The 16,291-nt window shown below is 43.0% G+C and overlaps 1 protein-coding gene across 1 annotated transcript; it reads left to right on the top strand.

Moving 5' to 3' along the window:
* Positions 1–10,563: 10,563 nt before the first annotated feature.
* Positions 10,564–11,226, top strand: LOC119809272 (methyl-CpG-binding domain protein 3-like 2B). The gene has a single exon (XM_038322127.1). The coding sequence runs from the start codon at positions 10,564–10,566 to the stop codon at positions 11,224–11,226; it is 663 nt and encodes a 220-aa protein (XP_038178055.1).
* The last annotated feature ends 5,065 nt before the right edge of the window (positions 11,227–16,291 follow it).

Consider the following 16,291-nt stretch of genomic DNA (forward strand, 5'->3'; position numbering starts at 1 on the left):
TGCAACTGACAAAGGTCTGATCTCTAAAATATATAAGGAACTCAAGAGACTAGACGGTAAAAAGCCAATTAACCCAATTAAAAAATGGGGTGCTGAACTGAACAGAGAATTCTCAACAGAAGAAGTTCGAATGGCCAAAAGACACTTAAGGTCATGCTCAACCTCCCTAGCTATCAGGGAAATGCAAATCAAAACAACTTTGAGATATCATCTTACACCTGTCAGATTGGCTAAAATCCAAAACACCAATAATAACCTTTGCTGGAGAGGTTGTGGGGTAAGGGGCACACTCATCCATTGCTGGTGGGAATGCAAACTTGTGCAACCACTTTGGAAAGCAGTTTGGCGGTTTCTCAGGAAATTCGGGATCAACCTACCCCAGGACCCAGCAATTCCACTATTGGGAATCTACCCAAGAGATGCCCAATCATACAACAAAAGAATATGCTCATCTATGTTCATAGCAGCATTATTTGTAATAGCCAGATCCTGGAGACAGCCTAGATGCCCTTCAGTGGAAGAATGGATGAAGAAACTGTGGAATATATACATGCTAGAATACTACTCAGCGGTAAAAAACAATGACATCTTGAATTTTGCAGGCAAATGGATGGAAATAGAAAACACTATTCTGAGTGAGAACCTCCACCTGACGATAGACGAAGAAAATGACAGAGCCCCACCTTGGAGCACCGGACTGAGCTCCCAAGGTCCTGATGAGGAGCAGAAGGAGAGAGAACATGAGAAAGAAAGTCAGGACCGTGAGGGAACCTCCAGCTGGCGTCAGATGGGGAAGGTGACTGAGCCCCACATTGGAGCACTGGACTGAGCTCCCAAGGTCCCGATGAGGAGCAGAAGGAGCGAGAACATGAGGGAGAAAGTCAGGAACGAGAGGGGTGCGTTCACTCATGGAAACGGTGGGACAGAACTAATGGGAGATCACCAACTCCAGTTGGAATGGGACTGATGGATCATGCGACCAAACCCGGCTCTCTGACTGTGGCCAACAGCGGAGGCTGACTGAGAAGCAAAGGACAATGGCTCTGGGCTCTGATTGTTCTTCATGGACGGGCTCTGTGGGAGCCTTCTCAGCTTGGTCGATCACCTTCCTGGACCTGGGGGGAGTTGGGAGGACCTTGGTCTTAGCATAGAGTGGGGAACCCTGATGGCTCCTTGGCCTTGAGAGGGAGGGAGGGGAGGTATGGGTGGAGGGGAGGGGAGGGAAGGGGGAGAAGGAGGGGAGGGAAGGGGGAGGAGGAGGGGAGGGAGGGGGAGGAGGGGGGAAGGAGATGGAAATTTTTAAATATAAAAAAAAAATAAACCATGAGAGAAAAAAAAAAAAAAAAAAAAAAAAAAAGGCATGGGGAAAACATGGTCCTGAGAGATGGCAGCAGAAGAATCTCAAATACAGCACACAATGTCAGCCATTACATAATGGCTTCTCTCAGAGATAGGGAGACACACACAGACGGAAAGACCTTCTAGAAAGCAGGGGAAAGTCTCTGAAGCCTAAAACTCCTGGCTCTGGCAGGGCTGGGTTTTTCATCCCCTAAACAACAGGATGGCTGATTGGCCCACAGCAGTGGTGTAAACATACCCTGCTTTGGCCTTGAACTCCACTGGTTATGGTTGGTCCATAAATGATGTGTGTGTGTACGTGTGTGTGTGTGTGTGTGTGTGTGTGTGTGTGTGTGTGTCAGGGGGATGCTACAGGAAGCGGAAAAGTTCATCAGGACTGTTTCAAGGTGATGATATTTTGTGTGAGGAGGAGCAAGCTAGCTTTCTTGGAAGCTTGCCATCTTTGCTACCTCGTCATGGTCCCTCTCAGGGAATCTAACTACAGTACTTCACTACTGCAACCTAGCTGGAGAGCAGCCAAAGACATGAGACTTTCAGTTTAGCAAGAGATGGCATGTCTTTGGTGATCACTTTCCCCTCCTTAGGACTTAAATATTGTTTTCTAATCATAGGAATATGCCTGATGAACAATTTCCTAACATTGTTTCTTACATGAAGTGTGGAAATTGGAGCCATGCATTCTGCAGCTGACCCACATTAGTCCGCTTTAAAAGGTCCCAAAAGCAATCCACAGATTCAATGAAATCCCCATCAAAATCCCAACACAATTCTTCACAGACCTTGAAAGAATATTAATCAACTTCATATAGGAAAACAAAAGACCCAGGGTAACCAAAACAATCCTCTATAATAAAGGAACTTCCGGAGGCATCACCATCACTGACATCAAGCTCTATTATAGAGCTAGAGTAGTGAAAACAGCTTGGTACTGGCAAAAAAAAAAAAAAAAAAAAAAAACCCAGACAGGTTGACTAATGGAATTAAATAGAAGTCTAGATATTAATCCACACACCTATGAACACTTGATTTTTGACAAAGAAGCAAAAATTATACAATGGAAAAAAGAAAGCATCTTCATCAAATGGTGCTGGCATAACTGGATGTCAGCATGCAGAAGAATGAAAATAGATCCATATCTATTCCCATGCACAAAATTTAAGTCCAAAGGGACTAAAGTTCTCAATATAAATCCACACTGAACCTGATAGAAGAGAAAGTGAGAAGTAGCCTTCAATGCATGGGTACAGGAGACCCCTTCCAAAAAATGTAACACCAATAGCAAAGACTCTGGGAACAACAATAAATAAATGAGACCTCCTGAAACTTAGAAGCTTCTGTAAAGCAAAGGATACAGTCAATAAGACAAAAGGGCAGCCTACTGAATGGGAAAAGTTCTTCAGCAACCCCACATCAGAGGACTGATTTACAAAATATAGAAACAACTCAAGAAATTAGACATCAAAATTTCAAATAATCCATTAAAAATGGGGTACAGAACTAAACAGAGAATTTTTACAAAAAGAATTTCTAATGGCATAAAGACAAGAAAATGTTCAACATCCTTAGACATCAGGGAAATGCAAATCAAAATGATGCTGAGATAACATCTTTCACCAGTCAGAATGGCTAAGATCAAAAACATCAATGACAGCTTATGCTGGAGAGGAAGTAGATCAGGAGAACACCAATCCATTGCTGGTGGAAATGCAAACTTGTACAACCACGTTGGAAATCAGAATGGCAGTTTCTCAGAAAATTGGAAATCAACCTACCTCAGAACCCAGCAATACCACTATTAGGCATATACATAAAGGATGCTCAATCATACTACAAGGGTATTTGCTCAACTACATTCATAGCAACATTATTTGTAATAGTCAGAACCTGGAAACAACCTAGATGCCCCTTAACTGAAGAATAGATAAGAAAAATGTGCTACATTTACACAATGGAGTACTATTCAGTGGTAGAAGAAAATGACATCTTGAAATTTGTATGCAAACGGATGGAACTAGAAAAAACCATCCTGAGTGAGGTAACCCAGACCAAGACAGATAAACATGGTATGTACTCACTCCAAGTGGATACTAGTTGTAAAGCAAAGGATAATGAGCCTATAGTCGATGACCCTAGAGAACCTAAGTAACAAGGTGAACCCTAAGCAAGATCTCCTGACAAAATTGGGAGCATGGGTGTGTGGGAGAAGGGAAGGTGGAAAGGAAGAGAAGAGGAGAAAAGGAAGGGGGAGGAGAACTTGAGGGAACAGGACAGTAGAGATGGAAGAAGGACAGGGATGGAGAGAGCAAGGAAAGAGGGAGCCATTATGCAGCTAACAAGAAACCTGGCACTAGAGAGATTCCCAGGAATCCACAAGGATGATCCCAGCTAAGATCCTAGGCAATAGTGAAGAGGGTGCCCAAACTGGCCTTACCCTGTGGTCAGATTCATGTCACCATTCATGTTACCATAGAACCTTCATCCAGTAACTGTTGGAAACAGAGGCACAGTCCCACAGTGGAGCACTGGACTGAGTTCCCCAACTCCAGTTGAAGAGTGGGAGGAGTGAGCATATGAGCAAAGCAGTCAAGACCATGATGGAGATACCCACTGAGACAATTTACCTGAGCTGATGGAGCTCACCAACTCCAGCTGGACAGGGAAGGAATTAGCATAGGATCAAGCTAGACCCCCTGAATGTTGGTGACAGTTGTATGACTGGGACAGACTGTAGGGTTACTGGCAGCGGCACCAGGATTTATCTGTGATGTTTGTACTGGCCTTTGGAACCCATTCTCTTTGGATGACTACCTTGCTCAGCCTGGATATAATGAGATCCTTCCTCAGAGCAATGTGCCTAGCCCTCTCTGGAGAATAGATGGGGTGATTGGGAGGGGGAAATGGTGGAGGGAATGGGACAAGTGGAGGGAGTGGTATGTAAAATGAAAAAGGATAGTTTACTTTTTACAAAAAATATTTAAAAAGTGAGGGATAAAAAAGAAGGTGCAGTCTGAGATGGAACAGAGATAGACCCAGTAGTTAGTGAAAACCCTGGCATGTGTTCACAGGTTTATAGGGATCATATAAAAGATTTCAGGAATCAGGGAAGTTCCATGTTCCCTAATAAACGCTGAATTCATGCTTATCAGCTTTCCTGGCCATATGATCATACCAGCAGGATAGCAAACTAGATGAAAATAATGTAGAAATAAAATTATATAGTAGAACCGGGTGGTGATAGCGCACGCTTTTAATCCCAACACTCAAGACACAGAGGCTGGCGGAAATCTGTGAGCCAGTTCCAGGAGAGGTTGTGAACTTTACTATACCTGGAGTGAAATGCAATCCAGAAATGGAGGGCACACCTGTGTTCTAGATCTTGAGACAGGAAGACAACAACATGCCTTTGATCTGGATCTTGAGGCTAGAAGACACAGACTTTTCATCCACATCTTGACCTGGAAGACACCAGTTTTTCATCCAGATCTTTTTTGTTTTGTTTGTTTTTTGAGACAGGGTTTCTTTGTGTAGCTTTGGAGCCTGCCCTGCAACTTGCTCTGTAGAACAGGCTGACCTCGAACTCACAGAGATCCTACTGCCTCTGTTCCCTGAGAGCTGGGATTAAAGGCGCGTGTTACCACCGCTTAGCTTGATCCAGATCTGACGGCCAGAAGACACACCCCTTTAGTCCAGATCTGGGCCACACCTTCTTCTGGTAGCCTATATATGAACAATGGAAGGAGACAGGTTCATTCTTTGCTTGCTTGCCCTCGCCTTGTCAGCACACCCATTCCTTCCCTGGAGTCTACTTCTTCAGGATTCCAGCATACACAGAAGACCAGCCGAGATAGCCAGCCTCGTGGGACTGAGCAGCAACTGCTTTCTTGAACTTCCATTCATAACCAGTCAACAATAAAGTCTTTTCATGACTGTGAACAGTGATTTTGGTTCTTAGTACTGTTTAATTTAGTACTGTTTAACTGTTTAACTTAGTACTGTTTAACTCAGAACACAATACTCCTATCCCAGGGCCCTTAACAAGAAGCAATTTTCCTCTCACTTCTCCCAGGTAAAGATTTTTTTTTTTTTTGCAACAGGATTTCTCTGTGTAACAGCCCTAGTTGTCCTTGTACTAGCTCTTTTTGTTTATTTGTTTTTTGTTTTTGTATTTTGAGACTGGGTTTCTCTGTGTAACTCTGGCTGTCGTGGAACTCATTCTGCAGACCAGGCTGGCCTCGAACTCACAGAGATCTGCCTGCCCCTGCCTCCCGAATGCTGGAACTAAAGGCACGCACCACCACCACCAGGCTTGAACTAGTTCTTGAGACCAGCCTGGCCTCGAATACACAGAGATCTGGCTGCCTCTGCTTCTTGAGTGCTGGGATTAAAGGTGTGTGCCACCACAACCCGGCCAGGCGAAGCTTTAATGTATGCATTATCATTAGTGTAAATGAGGCAGAAGTAGAAGGAAAGCAAAGTCAAGGCTAAAGAAAGATACTCCAGTGTGAAAGACCAGAAAAGAGAAGCATGGTCCCCTGACAATTGTAATAACTGTCTCCCTGTGTGTCAGATGTTTCCTAATATTTATTACATCACTTGTTTTGTGTAAATTCTTGCTGTATGGAGCTCTGTCTATTGCAAATACTGCATTTTTAAAAATTCATTTTCTTGCTGTTGAGTATATTTGTTTACATTCTATTTCACAGCTCTCATGATTTTAGTTTCCAGGACCAAAGTAGAAAGTGTAGAGCGTTGGCGGAGATGGTTGGCTGTGCAGGGGAGTATCGTATTTGCTGTTTTGTCTGTGTTTTGAGACAGGATTTCATTATTTAACCTAGAGGGAACAAGAGCTTGCAATCCCCTGCCACACCCTCCAGAGTGATGGGGTAACCATGACTGCTACAGTTTACTTATATTGTATTTACAGCTTTTAGAAATACTACTTAGGAGTTCTCAGGGTACATGGGCTAACTTGATCTCCTATGAGCCTTCACTGAATGATCTCAGGACTTATGATTGCTATTGTTTCCAATTTACCTAAACACTTTCTAATATTGTTTACTGTGACTTTTTAAAATATATTCACCATAAAGTAACAAAGTTGAATATATTCTTTAGATGCTTATTGGCCATTTGTTTTAACTTTATTTGTGAAGGGATTACCAAATTTGCCACCCATATTCTAAACCATTTGTCATTATTTTGAGATATAATTTACTGGATGTATGTGGCTCAAATCTCTTCAACCACACTGTGGGTTTTCCCTATCTGGATCTAGTTCGATAAATATTAGCAACTAATATAATGTGTTACAAATTGTAATTTTGCCTCTTTTTAATTTATTGTGCCCAAAGAAATTATACTCTCTTCACTGACTGTAAAGTTTCCATTCTTCTATTTTTAAATTAAAGCTATTTATTTATTTATTGGTTTTTTTGAGACAGGGTTTTTCTGTGTAACAGTCCTAGCTGTTTTGGAACTAGCTCTTGTAGACAAGGCTGGCCTCGAACTCACAGAGATTCATCTAGCTCGGCCTCCCCAGTGCTGGGATTAAAGGTGTGAACCACCACGTCTGACAAAGCTATTCACTATTTAGAACCAAAATTCTGTGATTATATTAAGAAGAAATTATTAAGAAATTGATCTGGACATAAGTTAGGAAAACAGTGCAAACCAAAATTTTCAAAAGTAATGAGTGAAGGACATTTGAAAATTTAGAACTGAGTGACTATAATTGTGTGAAGTGTGATTAAATGGCAAAGACAGAGTATCAAACAAAATGTCCAGCTAAGCTGGGTCAGAGACTACTGTGGAGGTAGGATTTTCAGATGCTTATGGTCATGCTTGGCTACACAGGAATTAGAGCAAGGTTGAGGTAAGCTTTGTGCTACATCAAACTGGGCAGAAACAAATAAACCCAGGCTTCACCATCTCCTAAACAAACAAACAACCCACTACAGTCAAATATGTTCCAAACCATGGGTGATACCAAACTGCATATTTAATCGAGTCAACATTTTCTATTCCAAGTAATTCAGGCTAACATTTCTGAACTGTATTATGTTCTACAAACCACGGAGAGCTAGAAACATGGGTCAGTGACAATTCTTGCCAGGACTTAAGAGGCCCTAGGTTCAATTCCTAATAATGGAGAAAGCAACAAGCAAAACAAAAAAAAAGCAGCTAATGAGAATGTTTTTAGGGACTATGAGAAAACACTGGCTATGTAACTGAACAAGGACTGGCAGCTAACATTAGATAGGATGAAACATAATCTTTAAAGTGCTCAAATAAATTCATCAGAATTCATCTTGGTTCCTGAATATAGAATCTGAATTCTTACATGTAACATTAGAGTATCACTGAATGTAGTACTCCTCGACCCCTAATGGTTGGGGATAAAAGTAAAGATAAAGAAACCTTTAATCCCAGCAGTCACACTAGTTTGCCATAAGAACCGTGTGGTAGTGGTGCACACCTTTAATCCCAGCTCTAGAGAGGAATATAAAACAGGAGAGGAGGAGACAGCTCTCTCACACAGTCCCATTCTGAGATTCCTGGAGGCAGGATAGTCATTTCAGACTGAGGTAGAGGTAAGAGCCAGTGGCTAGCTGTTTTGCTTTTCTGACCTTCAGGTTGAACCCCAATTTCTTTTTTTTTTTTTCTTTTTTTTTTTTTTGGTTTTTCGAGACAGGGTTTCTCTATAGCTTTGGAGCCTATCCTGGAGCTAGCTCTTGTAGACCAGGCTGGCCTCGAACTCACAGAGATCCGCCTGCCTCTGCCTCCCGAGTGCTGGGATTAAAGGCGTGCGCCACCACCGCCCGGCTTGAACCCAATTTCTGTCTTTAAGGTTTTATTAATAGTGTTACAAGGCCCCGAGTTTGATCCCAAATACTGAAAACTAAATTATAGAGTGTATAGAGTATTATAATGGACATAAGTTAAATGAAAATAATCCCTAGTGAAATTGATCCAGGTTACTTAATTTTTTTGGATTATTTTTATTTTTATTTATTTTTTTATTAAAAATTTCCGCCTACTCCCTGCCTCCCATTTCTCTCCCTCCCCCCTCCCCTCCCCCTCCCTCTCCAGCCCAAAGAGCAATAAGGGTTCCCTGCCCTGCGGGAAGTCCATGATCCTCCCCCCTCCATCCAGGTCTAGGAAGATGAGCATCCACACAGGCTAGGCTCCTCCAAAGCCAGTACACCAGGTTACTTTCTTAATACCAGGCCCTGATGGGCATGTAAATATTCCCTAATTTTATCTTGTACAAAAAGTGTCATATTGGGTGTGTTCGAGCACACCTTTAATCCCAGCACGGGGAAGGCAGAAACTGGAAGATCTCTGTCTCTCAGAAGCAGGACACATGGTAATCTCAAACTCAAGGTCAACCTGGGCAATTTAGTAAAGCCCTCTTACATTAGTGAATGTGGGAGGTCTGGAGATATAGTCCAATGAGAGAGAGCTTACCTAGCAACCTAGAAGCCAAGGTTCCAACTATGAACAGACTCTAAAGGAATACAGAAAAGTATAAATGAAGGCGGGCTCAGCAGTGTACACCTTTAACTCAGCAGAGGCAGGCAGGTGGATATCTTTACACTCCAGGGCAGCAGGTGTTAGCAGGAGACCGTTTCAAAACAAGAAAAGATATTTATGTTTCAATACCTCTGTACTCTATTAAAACATCCATTTGTCTTACTTTTATAAAGCACAATATTTTCTAAAATTTTATCCGTTACAAAAGGTATTGGGCTGGGTGTGGGTCAAGCAAACCTTTAATCCCAGTATGAGGAAGGCAGAGACTAAAGGCTCTCTGTGAGTTCCAGGCAAGCCCGCTCTCCACAGTGAGAAGCTATCATTAAAAAATGTCTGCGTATTTATCTATACAGAAACATCTATTTCTGTTTTTATAAAATATACTTGGAAATATACAAATATTGAGAATAATGGATGTATTTAAAATACTGATATAAAAAAGTTGGTGAGATAATTTTATGGTAATTAAAAGAGTGGTGCCTTCATACCTACACATAGATCAGAATATTCGATTGTTTTTATAATCAACTTGTGCTTTCAATTTTTTTTCAGAGACAGGATTTCTCTGTATATTTGGAGCCTGTCCTGGAACAAGCTCTTATAGACCAGGCTGACCTAGAACTCACAGAGGTCCTCCAGCCTCTGCCTCTTAAATTAATCCAGAGATTAAAGGCGTGCACCACCGCCGCCCAGCAACTTGGGCTTTCAATACAGGATTTGTAAGAGTAAGAGTCTGTCAGCTGTCATGGAAATGGCTTTCTGTACAGGTTGGCATCCAGCGCACAGAGATTAGCCTGCCTCTGCCTCCCAAGGGCTGGGATCAAAGGCGCTGGCTTCCCTAGCAGTTTTAACACTCACTGGTTTATCTGTAGGTTGGCTTGTCTGATAATTTGATTACCTATCTCTCCTCCTATATAAAAGGCGAATTGTAAGAGAAAGACTGGCATTTCCAGCAATTCCGGCCCTGTCTACATCTCAGTAGTGGAGTCTTTCTGACAAGCTCTAAAGCCATGGAGGGACCTTCAGGAAACTCATTTCCAAGCCAGCCTTTGATAGTGAGTACATAATTCATACTAATTGTAGAATATTCATTCTTGGTCTTTTTCTTTATATTTAACCCTTTTTATTTTAATGCATAGTTGTAATTGGCACAAACTGATATCTCGTGGAAAGCTGTTAACTACTTGTGAAAATTTGCTGGAAGAAATTTAAAATGTACTTCATCAGCTCATAATGACAAGGCGTCTTTCTGTGGAATGCATTGCTGGATGATTTTCATCCGTGCATGAACATCCAGAGTGTTTCTGCATAAACTTAGATGGAGGGAATCTGTATGTAGAGAGACCCCTAGCTTCCTATCCGTAATAGTCCCGTGAGTTAGAAGTTCCTGAAGCCCGATGACTAGAGTCTTTATTGTAGTAACATTGGGAACCCAGCACAAATTGTAATTCTGGGCCCCACCCTAGATATTTTTGGGTGACAGATATTTGACATTTAGAACTTGTCACAGATGACTTCAGCCCATCCTGTGATCTGAGACCCATTTCTTCAGAGGAAAGGGGTAATAGAAGATCCACCAGCTGAGAAAATTCTGCATAACTCTTAGTAGGTCCCATCCTCTGCGTTGTTTACATTTTTCTTTCTTTTTTAAAGGGAAGGCTCACAAGAAGTATGATACCTCCGAAATTACAGAAGAGGATCGGGGCTGTCCGGAACAAGGACAAGAGCAAACGCCGAGCTAGGGCAACTTCTCCTATGAGGATGACTAGTTGCATCTTCAAAAGTTCTGTGACCAGAATAACTTCCCATCCTGAAAATACCACCAGGCACAGGCAAGAAGAGATGCTGGAGAAACCCCAGCAGCTCTGTGCATTCAGGAGACTGCAGAAATATTGCATTGAAGACGGTACAGGGAATCTACTAGGTCCACTGTGTTTTTCAAACCCTGCAAAAAGAACTGCACGAGGGAGGCAGGCTGGAGCCATCGTGCCTAGTGGTGTCAATGGTGTGCACACTGCACAGTTCACCTCTGTGCAATCCCCGAGGTCAGAAGGGACAGTGCGAGAGGCTCTTGAGCAGTCGCCATCTCCATCCTACAGTCAAGGGGTGACAGGGCCAATGGCTCTTGAGCTGTCGCCATCTATTAACATTCAACAAGTAACTCCTGCGGATATCCGGAGACAATCCCGGAGGGTGATGAGGGCCAGGAGGAGACTGGCAGCAGCCTTGGAATTAGACAGGATTGCCAGGCAGGGAGAGAACATGGAGGAATCGCCTGATGATGACGAAATGGAAGAAGCACAGGTGGAGAGCGTGAGCATGGTGGACTCATGAAGGAACTTCCTTTTACTTGTAGGTCTTTTGGGGTTTATTTTGTTTTTTGAGATAGGTTTACTCTGGATCGCCCTGGCTGTCCTGGAACTCTGGACATCAGGCTGGCCTTGACCCCAGAGCCTCCAGGATTTTGGTTTTAAATAAAGGCTTGCACCACTACCGCCCATAGCCTTAGTTGTCTGTCTTGATATAACAATCCTACCCTGATGATGACATACCTAAATCCCTCCCTTTAAAGCTCCTTTTAAACGGTAAAACTGTAACCAATAGTGTTTTTTATTTTTTCCTGTTATTATTTTTCAAGGCAGGCTTTCTCTGTGTAGCTACCGAGCCTGTCCAGGAACTCACTCTTTAGACCAGGCTGGCCTTGAACCCACAGAGATCTGCTTGCCTTTGCCTCCTCAGTGCTGGGATTATAGGTGTGCACCACAACCTCTTGACCTGAAGACTATATCTTGATAATACCTCCTACTTGTTACTCTCTGATTGCAAAAGCATCACTAGGTGAGCATTTCTGACTCAATCAATGTATGACCAACATTTTGTCATTATGAGGGTACCACCTCTACAGTGCTCAAGAACTTTTTCCTTTCTTTCTTTCTTTCTTTCTTTCTTTCTTTTTTCTTTCTTTCTTCCTTCCTTCCTTCCTTCCTTCCTTCCTTCCTTTCTTTCTTTCTTTCTCTCTTTCTTTCTCTTTTTCTTTCTTTCTTTTCTCCCTCCCCCTCTCCCCATGCCCCTACTCATCCCCCTCCCTATCCCCCTCTTACTTTCCTTTTTTTCCTTCCTTTCTTCCTTTCTTTTCCGAGACAGGGTTTCTCTGTGTAACAGCCTTGGCTATCCTGGCACTAGCTCTTGTCGATCAGGCTGGCCTCAAACTCAGATATCCGCCTTCCTCTGCCTCCTGAGTACTGGGATTAAAGGCGTGATGCCTCTACCACCTGGGACAAAAAAAAAAGCCTTAAGTAAGTTTGCAATTTTGTGTTGGACTCAGTTCATAGCTATCCTTAGCTACATGTGCCTGCATATTGCCTTGGGCCATAGGGTGGTCACAGCTGTCAGTCACACTGCTCCAATGATGTTCTGCCACACCACAGCTCAGAAACAGAGAGCTAAATATAGATTTGAACTTCTGAAAGTGATCAAAAATGACAAATAATCTATCTTCCCTCCATTGAATCATCTAAGATTTGTCACAGTAGTAACCTAACTCATAGAGTAGGTTTGGGAGGAGCCAGAGTGTTTTGGATGACTGAAGATCTTTGAAATTGTTAGCAGTGGTGAGTCACAGGGTCACACAGTGAATAAGAAGGAAGGAGTAGCTGTGCCTCGCACCTCTTAGCACAGGTTCTGCAGTTGACTTAGACAGTTCCTTCACCATTTCCTTGGGCTTTGCATAGGAAATACTCCACCCCTAACCTACAGTGGTTTTCTTTAGGTGTCTGCCACGCTCTTGTAGCCCCTCCCTTTTCTCCTTGTAGCAGTAGGCAAGTCCAGTCCCCTAATGGTCAACCAAAGGATAAATTTAGTCTCATCTAGTCCCTTCCTGCCTGACTCCTGGCACACAGGCTGCCAAGGGGTTGTAACCTCCCCCCATCAACCTGTAAGAGCAAGAACTCCATCTTTAGTTCTCTACAAACATTAGGGCTGTTCCTAACGACAAAAAAGAACAAGTGAATCTGATCGGTTGGACTGAAAAGCTTGTATTGTATGTCGATTGACAACTGAAGGAACATTTTAGGAAAGGCCCTAATCTTTGGAATTCTGACTGTTGAAAAATTCTAACTGTAGCTTGGCAACAAATGTTTGGGATATTTGGTCTTAAATCATTGCTTCACTTGGCATTTGGGTCACAGATTAGCTCCGGAATCTGTTCTGTGGCCCTGATTGATCAGCACTACCCCACCCCACACATGCCCTCCCCCCTTTGGTTTGTGATTCCCTGTATTAAATTCTGCTTTGCCAAATCTTCCTGTGTCTGTTTGGGTTAATTTGGAGCCTCAGCCCACAATATTGGATCATGTGAGTGTTAAGTGCTTAAAATATATAGTAGAGCCGGGCAGTGGTGGCACACGCCTTTAATCCCAGCACTCGGGAGCCAGAGGCTGGCAGATCTCTGTGGGTACGAGGCCAGCCTGGTCTACCAGAGCTAGTTCCAGGACAGGCTCCAAAGCTATAGAGAAACTCTGTTTCAGAAAAAAGAAAAGAAAAGAAAAAAAAAAGGAAAGAAAATATATAGTAAACAAAAAAACCAGTGGGTAAACGTAATGTATTTGGTTAAAAGGAATGGGGGTTGGAGAGACGGCTGACTGTTTGAGAGTATGTGTTGCTTTTGCAGAGGATCAGACTGTGATTCCCAGCATCCACACGGTAGTGAACAGCCATCTGTAACTCCAGTTTCAAGAGATCCAATGCCCGTTTCTAGCCTCCACGGGCATGACACACATGGAGTGCACAGCACAATAAAACAAAAAAAATAGATTTAAAACTGTTTGAAAGGGAAAATGGTGTGAAAATTCTGTGTATGCTTCAAACACCAGATAAAAGAGACAGAATGAAGAGTCTATAGTAGTAAAAATCATACTCAAAGCAGACAAAGGAGAAGATATAAATGCAAGAAGCCCAAGTGATATGTGGAATACAGAATAGATGGAACTGTATCTGTGATTAGGATGTAAAAGAATGGAATAATATAAGAAGAGAAGAAAGAAAACAAACAAAGGCTCATAACCATACTTTGGGGACTATAATGATAGTTTAGCGAAAACAGGTAGCTAATGTCCACATGAAGTTAATGATGAGGAGAGAACCGACTCAATAAATAGGACAGTCAATGGATTAAAGCAATTGTGGAGAGACAGAAGACAACGGAGACTCAACGTAAAGCTGAGGCTCTGATATGAAAGAGTCCCCAGAGTGGCAAAGAAGAACAGTCAGTGATACTTGTGTGTTGGGACCATTTGGAGTCCTGGCTTCTAGCTGCTCTCCCCTGCTAGTGACCTTTACTTGGCCTTCTGATGTGTGCTACCGAAAGTTGTGTCCAGTTCTGCTTCCTGAGAACATGTTGCCTTGGCCTTAATTGAGGATCAGGAGATGAGGTTTTCACCTGCTTGCCCACCTGACTGTGTTGGGTATAGAAGCCTCCGTGGTAGTATTCAATAAAGGGTTTCTTTACCAGTGACGAGAGGTGTGTGTCTCTGTCTGTGCTGTCTCTGTGTGTCTTTGTGTGTTTCAATCTCCAGCCCCTTGCCCGAGGCTCATGAATGGTCCTGTGGTGCAGCCGCAATATAGGAGTAGTGCCATACTGTCACGTTGACAGGTGGGTGTGACACCTGTGCTGGCATTCTTGGTTGTGAACTTTACTATACCTGGAGTGAAATGCAATCCAGAAATGGAGGGCACACCTGTGGTCTAGATCTTGAGACAGGAAGACAACAACATGCCTTTGATCTGGATCTTGAGGCTAGAAGACACAGACTTTTCATCCACATCTTGACCTGGAAGACACCAGTTTTTCATCCAGAGATTTGTTGTTGTTGTTGTTGTTGTTGTTATTATTAGAGACAGGGTTTTTTTTTTTTAAAGATTTATTTATTTATTATGTATACAACATTTCTTCTCTATTTACTTGCATGCCAGAAGAGGGCACCAGATCTCATTATTGATGGTTGTGAGCCACCATGTGGTTGCTGGGAATTGAACTCAGGACCTCTGGAAGAGCAGTCAGTGCTCTTAAACTTTGAGCCATCTCTCCAGCCCCGAGACAGGGTTTCTTTGTGTAGCTTTGGAGCCCGGCCTGCAACTTGCTCTGTAGAACAGGCTGACCTCGAACTCACAGAGATCCTACTGCCTCTGTCCCCTGAGAGCTGGGATTAAAGGCGCGTGTTACCACCGCTTAGCTTGATCCAGATCTGACGGCCAGAAGACACACCCCTTTAGTCCAGATCTGGGCCACACCTTCTTCTGGTAGCCTATATATGAACAATGGAAGGAGACAGGTTCATTCTTTGCTTGCTTGCCCTCGCCTTGTCAGCACACCCATTCCTTCCCTGGAGTCTACTTCTTCAGGATTCCAGCATACACAGAAGACCAGCCGAGATAGCCAGGCTTGTGGGACTGAGCAGCAACTGCTTTCTTGAACTTCCATTCATAGCCAGCCACTGTGGGACTACACAGCCTGTAAGTCATCCCATTAAACTCCTATACATATATTCATTTGATAAGTCTGTGACTCTAGAGAAGCCTGAGTAATCAGGGCTAGGGCTAGGGCTAGGGTTAGGCGTATCCAGTATCTAGTCCTTCAATGAAAATGGCAATGGAGACAGGAAGGGCTTAATGACTGTCAGGGAGGAAAATTATCCCAGCACTCAACATCTTAACATTTATAAGAAAAATACTACATTAAGAGAGGGGCTTACAATAAAGTCTTTTCACGACTGTGAACAGTGATTTTGGTTCTTAGTACTGTTTAATTTAGTACGGTATAATTGTTTCACTTAGTACTGTTTAACTCAGAACACAACACTCCTATCCCAGGGCCCTTAACAAGAGGCAATTTTCCTCTAACTTCTCCCACGTAAAGCTTCTATTTTGGGGGGGGGGGGGGGGAAACTGCATTTCTCTGTGTAACAGCCCTAGTTGTCCTTGTACTTGATCCTTTTCTGTTTGTTTGTTTGTTTGTTTGTTTTTATATATTGAGACTAGGTTTCTCTGTGTAACTCTGACTGTCCTCAAACTCACTCTGCAGATCAGGCTGACCTAGAACTCACAGAGGTCCTCCAGCCTCTGCCTCTTAAATTAATCCAGAGATTAAAGGCGTGCACCACCGCCGCCCAGCAACTTGGGCTTTCAATACAGGATTTGTAAGAGTAAGAGTCTGTCAGCTGTCATGGAAATGGCTTTCTGTACAGGTTGGCATCCAGCGCACAGAGATTAGCCTGCCTCTGCCTCCCAAGGGCTGGGATCAAAGGCGCTGGCTTCCCTAGCAGTTTTAACACTCACTGGTTTATCTGTAGGTTGGCTTGTCTGATAATTTGATTACCTATCTCTCCTCCTATATAAAAGGCGA

Source organism: Arvicola amphibius, chromosome 3 (genome assembly GCF_903992535.2).
Source record: "Arvicola amphibius chromosome 3, mArvAmp1.2, whole genome shotgun sequence".
Taxonomy (NCBI): Eukaryota; Metazoa; Chordata; class Mammalia; order Rodentia; family Cricetidae; genus Arvicola; species Arvicola amphibius.